The 9041-nt window shown below is 45.3% G+C and overlaps 1 protein-coding gene across 4 annotated transcripts in view; it reads right to left on the bottom strand.

Annotated features, from left to right (window-relative positions):
* Nucleotides 1–4331: 4331 nt before the first annotated feature.
* The window catches only part of HTR2C (5-hydroxytryptamine receptor 2C), a 217877-nt gene continuing 213167 nt past the window's right edge, over nt 4332–9041 (bottom strand). For all 4 annotated transcript variants that reach the window (XM_005484511.4, XM_074551568.1, XM_005484510.4 and 1 more), the window contains one exon: nt 4332–7996. In XM_005484511.4, the coding sequence (XP_005484568.1) occupies nt 7164–7996 (833 nt within the window). In that variant the 3' untranslated portion in view covers nt 4332–7163. The remainder of the gene's footprint in view (nt 7997–9041) is intronic.

Here is a 9041-nt window from a genome sequence, read left to right as displayed (position 1 = left end):
AATAGCTCCTCTCTCTCCTCTTATCTACTGATGGAGAGCTTTTTTTCACCCATCTTTGGCTGCTAGGAGGAAAAAGCCAAGGTTTCTGCTCTCCTCTCATAAGAAGCCCTGCCTGGCCTTGTGTCCCCACACTGGGCCTACCACCAGGGCTGCGGCTCAGGCCCAACACACAGTCCCACCTATTCTCTAAACAAACATGACAACTGCCTACAGACCAACAGGGAACCACGTTCATTTACCCTCAAGGGGTAAAGGAAATCAAGAACTCCTGTCCCTGGTGCGCTGCACAGTCAGAGCTCATCCCTGCACTTTGCTGAAGGCCAGCATGGCACAGCCTGGGCAGGATCAGGGCAGCTTTCTCCACAGAACACCCAGAGAAGGTACAAGAGAGAGCAAATGCTCACTTGAGGGTTGTCCCACCCGTGCTCCAGCCTTGTGGCTGTGATGCCTCAGGGTTGAGTTTTATATTTTTCAGATTCTGTACTGTTTTAGTGTGTGGGTCTGGGCTTCATATGAGGGGATGGTGAGCTCTGTGCACAGAGCTGGGAGACAAAACAATTCCTTCTCTAGCTGGGGACCAAGGACAAATTATCCAAATCTCAGGCCCAAGAGTACAAACAATGTGGGCTGAAGAGAGAAAAACAAGAAGGATGGGACTTCATAACCTAAAGCTGAAATTGGACAATTAACTCCAATGTGCAAATGGACCAAAACTTATAAAAGTGAGAGACCCCGTGACTGGTTGTCCATTTTGTGACCATTTTGGGTCCATCTTGGGTGAAGCCCTGGCCAGGCTCTTGCACTGCCCAAGGTGGATCCACTGAGGCCTTTTAATAAATCCCTACTTTATTCTTACTGTGTCTAGTCTCTATTCTAGGTCAGACTTCACAAGGCATCCGCTGTGCTGCCAAAAGAAAAGGTGGGGAGCACTTAGCTGAGGGGGCCAGACCTTGCCATGGCTTCACAGAGACCTGTGGAGACACGGAGGGACATGAACCACTGGAGCCTGCAGCGCAGGAACCCTCAACACCCCTGAGATCTATGCTGGGCAATTGCTCTTACCTGTTGCTTTGGGCAGTGTCATGATCTTTGGGAAAGGTCCACGGAGAAGCACTGAAATCCTCCTCCCCAAATGTCACAGAAGAGCTGTTCTAGCTGTCAGTCAGGGAAAAGGACCCTGATTAAAATCTTCAGTGTCTTTGATGAACATCCGTCACTGGCTCCCACTTGTCCTTCTGCAGGAGGAGACACCAACATCGGCAGCACATACAGATGTAAAGCTGTTTTAAATTTTAACAAATGTAACCAGGCAGTGGTCTTACCGGCACTAGTTTTCAGATTTTTTTTGTGTGTATCCAAAATTTAAACCACTCAAAATTTCATAATTAGATTCTATTAAAAATATGTTAAATAATCTGGCTATATTTTAATTAAACATTAATTTATCCAATTTATACAATTCGAGCACAGGAAAATTCAGAACAGTGGATTTAACATGCACCTGTGTGGTGATGCATGATTCATTTTTCAAGTCACCTAAGTGTTGGTACCAACTAGTCACAAAACAGCTACCATTGTCCCAGGAAGCTGCTGGAGAAATTGCATTCATCTGCTAGGAGATCTTTGGGTTTTGGGGAAGCAGAACATAAGACAACATTAATGAGATGTAATACAGAGGAAAGATTGCTCCAGAGTCTCAATTTTCCACAATAATTTGTCACCCACTGCCTGCTGTGAGCAGTCTGTACAATTCTCTTGTTGTCACCACCCCAGAGCCGCCAGAGTTATTTGGTCTTTGTCACCAGTAGACACTTCCCCACTTGCCAGGCCCCTCACAGACCCTGAGAGCTGTGGCCCCCATGGGCTCGTGCAACCTTTTGTGTGGTTGGGAAGGATGGAGTGAATCCTGGGTGGCTTGGGACACACTGTGCTGCTCCTGAGACAAGAACCCTCCTGGAGGGACCATGTGGGAGATCTGCCCAGAGCAGAAACCCTGCTGCTGCCACACTCCCTGCACTGTACCCACACACCCTCCTGCTGTCAGCACAACCTGGCATTTAGGACAGTCTTAAACAATTTTTTTCAGTGTGTAGTTCATGCATTTGACTTCATTAAAGACGTTCTGGTGTGGTTCTTTAATCACAAGCGTGCCTTGTTGCATTGATTGCCTGTAGTGTACAGATCTAAAATCCCTCACCTGAAGCCTCTCCATCTCCATGCTGTTGTGGAGTTGCAGCATCCTTGCACAGCTGAGAGGGAATGGCACATCCCATGGATGTTTTCTGACAGCTTCAGAGCACAGGTTTCAGTGTGTGCAAAAGCAAAGAAGCAGAAGACCTGAGACTTACATAAAAACAGAGAGGAGAGAAAAACAAGGGGAGAGACAAAAGAGATAATAACAACTTCATTGTTAAAAATGAAAAAAAAAAAGCATTTTTTTTGGATACATGCACCCCCACAAGCTGCATTATCACTGGAACAGCACCCATGTGACAATCACACAAGCAGGAATATTTGATCTCCCCATCACAGGTTTCCTCCCCAGCTTTTCAGATACTCCCATTTTTTCGAGGGAAGAATAAAGTGTGGTGACATCTGTGGCTCTCTGGGGTCTCTGGTATGTGTGCACACATCTGTCTAGCTCTGTCCTGCTTCACCTGCTCAAGGCTTGGTGCTCTTTTGTGTGCCTTTTCCTAGGAAAAAGCCTCTGATGCCTTCTCCGCCCCTGAAATGGAGACAAAGCCAAGTGCAGTTGCTGGCATGTAGCTGTCCTAATGATGCTGTGACACAGGGAGGAAAGCCATCCAAGAGACATCTGCTCCTTTATCACATGATGGGCTCTGCTTTTGGAATGCACAATTTATCTGCCACAGTATCACACACCCTTCAGCAGCTCAAAGTGAAATGGTGTTTCTGAGGGGCTGATTGCAGTTTGTTTTTCTTCCTTAAAAGATGTTTCTTCTTTGGAATTTGTGTCTCTTCAGGGCCCTCTTGGCTCCAATACCTTGGATGGTGACTGGGAAGAGCACCAGGCACCCTCCACACCAGTGATGAAACTCTTCACAGAGCTGTCCTGAAGAAAGGCTCAAAACATTGACATGAGTGTCTCTGCAGAGAAAACAGCAAGAACCACACTGTTCACAGTGCTTACTCACACATCACCTCACATTTACATCTCTGAATTATCACTCAGATGAAAACCATTGAGGACTCACAGTTCTTCAGACAATAAAGAGCTGTGCTGCGGTGGGATGCCTTAGGACTCCTCAGCACTGGCTCTGAACCTTGTCACCTCCCAAATGCCACAGCCTCTGGGTAGTTGCTCTTATCTTCAGCAAGCACAGGATGGGAGGAGCTGTCCTTCTCCTCAAAGCACTGTGAGGCACACACAGGTCCCTAAATCCACCACAGCTGATCCCATGGACCCCAGACCTGGCTGTGTGGGGCAGCATGGAACAGATGCAGATGAGCAGCTCAGGTCTGGAAGCCAGGCTGCCCAGCCACAGGGTTTGTGCCTGAACACCACAGCCAGCCTTGCTTCTGACCCTGGGCAGGGAAAACAGCAAGTCCCTAGAGCTCAGGAAAATGCCAGCTCTGACCTGGGCTGTCCCCAGAGCAGATTTCCCAGTTGCAAGGGGGTGGTGTGTTTGCTGGGGCACAGCCCCCGCGTGTGTGCTGTCCCATGGGCAGGCAGCCTGCCTGCACAGCTGGTTTGGGAAACAAAGCAGCCAGCACATCTCAGCCTCCAACCATTTCCAAGGAACTATCTTCACTTCTTCAGTCCAAATCAAAGCAAAACACTGCCACAGACACTATTTGTAAGAAAAAGCCATACCTGAGCTGGGATTGGAGGACTCACACAAAGCTTCCAGCAGGTGTTCCCACAAGGCAGCCCCAGGCGGGGCTTCTGGAGGCACCATCACAGTTAATAGTTACATCTCAGGAGAAGCAAAGGAGCTGTGGGAACAACCTGACTTTGGTTAAGTTTCAGAAAATGTGATCAGTTCTTCAAATTCATATAGTTTAAAAAATTGTAAATTTTAACAGTTGTTCCTGAAAGGGAACAATTTGAAGAGGGAGAATAGTCTATCACTGCTTTCACATTTAACAAATTTTGGGGTTGGGAGTGTTGGGACATCTGCTGACACTAATTCCTGTGATTAAGCAGCTGTGGGCCATACGTCAAGTATAGACCCTTATCTTCCTTTTTTGCGGTTGGTTTGGTTTTTGGTCAGGACATATTTTAACTGGGGACAGATGAAAGAAAGAGAGGGCATGTTCACTCATTTATTTTCTGATAGATCATGAAAAAAATAAATAATGAAGAATGATTAAACCAACAAACTTTCTTTAATAAATTAATAGCAGCATCACAAAACCCTGATGTGAATGACCCAAAGAAAGTTGGGTAGGTGACAGTTTTTAACCATTCAGAGAAATGTTCTCCCCTGCTGGCTGGGAGGAACGCAGGCGCTGTAAGGCAGTCAGTCCCCTTGGCTCTTCATCCAGACATGAGATGGACATCAGAACAGGTCCAGCTGAGGTTGGCATATTTACAGTTCTGGCGCTGAATTTTTTTTAAAAACACTTATAAAAATTCTGAAAATTCTCTGTTCAATTCTCATTATTTACATCCAAATATAGCAGGTTCCCTTTTTGCCCATACAACAGAACTGGCAAGGGTGAGACATGAAGGCTCCCATGCAAAGACAATGCCTGTGTGAACACTTACACTGAGCTCCAGCTGGAAAATGAGCTATTCACACAACTTACACATGTGCTAGAAGCTACTGTAATTCAACTTATTGCTAAATGCTTTCAAAGTCTGTGGTTGGTTCTGAAAGATAGATATATATATGTGTGTATATATATAAGTACAAACTCACAAGTGTGTGTGTGTATATATATATATACACACACACATACATGTTTGGAAGAGATGTGCTATAAATTCACTGAAAGGGGAAAAAATTAAAATGCACTGTGATTTTTCTGTACTTTTTGAGATAATAAAATCTGACTCAGGGTAAAGGGCAGTTGCTGAAGGCGCAACTGTGTCTCTGGCCAGTGTTTTTCCTGCTGATTACTTGACCTTTTTGGAGAGGCAAGTGGATTCCCAAGTATTCAAGCCCACAGTGTTATCTGCAGGCTGGCATATGGAGCAGCTCTGCACTCTGCACTGGGATACCTCATCTGCCTGCAGGGAAGTACTATGGATTTATCCCAGGAGGGGATGAGGGAGAGAGGATGATCAACTTCAGTGCATCATTCTGGGATCAACCCAGCAGCAGATACAGCCCAAATGTTGTGTTTCAGTAGTGGCCTCGACAAGGTTGTAGCTGCACACAGCCATGCAACAGCACCTCAAGCACTGGCCGAATTTTCCAGTTCTTCTACAAGTTAGTTTTAATGGAATGAATACAGGAAGCTGAGAGTACAAGAAATTCATGTAAATAAATGTGATTTATCCATGCCTAGTGTAAGCTTCTGTGTTCTGACAATTATCTTAGCCAGAGGCTGTCAGTGATGCTAAATGCATCCATGTTAGATGGGCACTGCAGCATCTGTGTAGTAGTTAATGAAGATACAAAAACCTTATGGATGATATCTGCCATTAGACAATACTCCACATAAGGAAATCTGCATGAGAGGCATCACCCCAGAGGCACAGTGCCAGAAAGACACAGTGCCTTGGAGGGTTTGTGTACACAGGAATGCAGAGGAAAATTAATTCAAATTATACATGGTGTGTATTAAAAGCAGATTACTTAAAATACATTCAATCCCAATGTGGATGCTTTCATTAAAGATGTAAGTGGTGTTAATATGATATATTCTAATATAATTTGGGAGTAAAATGGAATAAATCAAATTTTAAAGTTACTCCAGATTCATACTCCATGCAGACCAGCTCCAGGTCTGCTTCCCTGCTGTCCCTGGTCACCATTTGCTTTAGAACAGTATCACCAGCAAATGATTCCAGTCACATGCTGTGTTCAGCTCTGCCCAGCCCCTCCTGAGACAGGAGCAGGGACCCTCTCTCACTCCTGTCTCCAGCACTCCCCAGGCAGGCACATCCTGCTGCTCACAGCCTGAGCCTGGCCAGCACCACACACAGAGAACCTTCTGCTCTGTGCCCAAAGCACTGTCCCGTCACCAGCACTGGGATGGAAAATAAAAGCAAATGGCAAACCAGCTAAAGAATATCTAGATGTGAGGAGTGAGAAGAGCAGAGATTTGGGCTCTTCCAAAGCCAGAGTGCTTTTCTTCAGACAGGCCAAAGCCCCTGGTCCTCCAGCAATCTGTGAAGGCAGAGCTGGCCACACAGCCTGCTCCACCCCACAGCTGATGGTTACCTGCAAGACCAGAGGAGGGCTTTTAATGAATCCTAGGCCTTCCATTTACTGGATGCTTGAACTAGGTAACTGGGGATCACTCTGCTTCTCACACTTCTCCAGCCCAAATGATCCCAGCCAGGACTGCAAAACCACATTCCCTGCCTCTCTTAGGGGAGCCAGAGCCTCCTGAGGGACAGAAAGAAAACAGCAGGATTGGAGAGGGAGCCAGAATCTAACAAAGGTCCCTTGAAGTGCAAGGTTGACCCAGCATGGCAGAAGCCACTACACTTAACAGGACATGTCTGGCCAGGTGCCTGCACGGCCACTACGCTGTTGTGATGTCTCTCTGCCAGGTTTCTGTAAAGTCTTTACACGGCACAAATAGGGGTGAGGATTTAAAGTATATATTTACTGTCAACTTGAAAAAGAAAGTTCTACTGACCAAGTCTAATAGCATGTATTTGATATATAACTATTAACGTGCCATTCTGGACTCCAGCAAATTCCACCTGAGATAAATATTCAGCATTTTTGTTCATGCACTGGAAGAAGAATTCAAACATTTTGTCCATGACATATGCAAAGTAACTAATAGTTCTGATCTAGTATTAACAGTAAATATAGAACCTTAAACTTCACTGCAGTATATTAATATATATTATTTTAAGTACTGGACTGGAAAGACAATTCTTTTTTCTCTTTAAAAAAAAACAAAAGCTTTGTTCAGAATGCAATATTTACATAGTCCTTTGACCGACGCTTACATTTTTACACAATATATTTTGGCTACAGTTATCTCGTAGCAAAGGTCTGTGACAGTCACTTTTACACACAGCTCACTCTTTCACTTACAACATTACAGCTGTTTATGGAGAGCTCTGAAGTCCCCGGTTGCATCTCAAGGCCCTCCTCAGCTTCATCCAGTTCCATGCTATTGAACTCATTGCCATTTCTATAACTGGTTAAAGTCAGGTCCTTCCCATACAAAGCTGTTGAGGTCACGTTCAGACACTGGTTCTGCCTCAGGGCTGATTTTTTGCCAGGCCTGTACTGGCAGCGGATGTAGTTGGAGAAAGCCCTGCGGTAGGTTTTGTTGAAGAGGGTGTACACCAGGGGATTGACCCCGGAGCACACGTACCCCACCCAAACAAACACGTCCAGCAGCTCACTCAACAGGTCTTTGTCACAGGCTTCCTTACAAAGCACAGACATGACATTAGTGATGAAAAACGGGCACCACATGATGAGGAACAGAAAGAAGACGATGCCCAGGACCTTGGAGGCTCTTCGCTCATTGTTGATAGACTGCATCGTTCCTTTCCGAAACAGCACCGCCTCCTTATTGACAGGGGAGTTCAAGTGGGAGGCCCCCTCGTGATTGTGAAGCATTGAAATGTTCTCTGTGTTGTTTTCCTTCTTGAGGCAGTTCACACTGCTCCTCCTCTGCTTGGGCACCTCTCCACACATGAACACCGTGGCCTGTCTCTGCAGCACCTGGACAGTCAGGCAATACGTGATCACCATGATGATGAGGGGGATGAAGAAAGCCATGAAGGATCCAATGAGGACGAAGTTCTCATCATTCAGGACGCAGGTCCCGTTTACAAACACCCGGGAGTCATCCTGCAAACCAATGACCGGAATAGGCATGGATATCCCTAGGAAAATGAAACCAAAAAGGAGACTGTTACCCTTGGAGACAAGGCTCCAAAGAGGCAGCAGAGACAATGCAGGTCCTGCACACATTCAGCCCACTGCCTAAAGCTGCTCGGAAGAGAAGTTACTGTGTCACAGATATCTTTTATGAAAAATCCTTTCCTTAGGATTTTTCCTCCTGAGAAGCTGGGAGGCCTCAGGAACAAAATGTAAACAATGATTATCTGCTGCTGTGGAATACAACAGGTGCATCTGTGATTGGTCTCATGTGGTTGTTTCTAATTAATGGCCAATTACAGTCAGCTGGCTCGGACTCTCTGTCCGAGACCAAAGCCTTTGTTATAATTCTTTTTCTATTCTTAGCTAGCCTTCTGATGAAATCCTTTCTTCTATTCTTTTAGTATAGTTTTAATATAATATATATAATGAAATAATAAATCAAGCCTTCTGAAACATGGAGTCAGATCCTCATCTCTTCCCTCATCATTCGGCCCCTGTGAACACGGTCACAGTTACTGCTTCCAGGTGAAAGGGAAAACATCTAACAACACTCTTGGGAACACAGCTCCAGGGTAGGACACCCTCCTCCAGGAACAGCAGCAGCTTTGCTGTGCTCCACAGCTGACTCAGTGAATGCAGCCTAACTCCTACTTTTCTAGCATTAATTGGAATTTGTGGGTGTAGGAAAGGCAGTCACCACTCTGCTGTGTTCCAGCTGACCACTCCATACCCACCAGTTTGAGGGTGGTAGCTTGAAATCTCTGTCACAGGGTAGAAAGGAGCAAATTTTAAAGAGAAAAATTTTCAAAATATGAAAGCACTACAGCTATGAAGATTCAAGAGCAAGATCTTTACAGTAATTAAAATAACCCCGACAGAAAAATAGCCACTTTTGCATGGCATCACAGACACATGGAAGCAAAGTTCTGGATCTCAGGAGAGTTGTACACAATCTCAGTGCAAACAGAAAGTGGTATTTGCAAGACATCACTTAAATATTTTTCACATGTACTGAGATCCAAACTTCATCCCTTGATCTGTGAAGCT

This window comes from Zonotrichia albicollis, chromosome 14 (genome assembly GCF_047830755.1).
Source record: "Zonotrichia albicollis isolate bZonAlb1 chromosome 14, bZonAlb1.hap1, whole genome shotgun sequence".
Classification (NCBI taxonomy): Eukaryota; Metazoa; Chordata; class Aves; order Passeriformes; family Passerellidae; genus Zonotrichia; species Zonotrichia albicollis.
The sequence above is the reverse complement of the archived record's forward strand: the minus strand, read 5'-3'. Positions and strand labels throughout refer to the sequence as shown.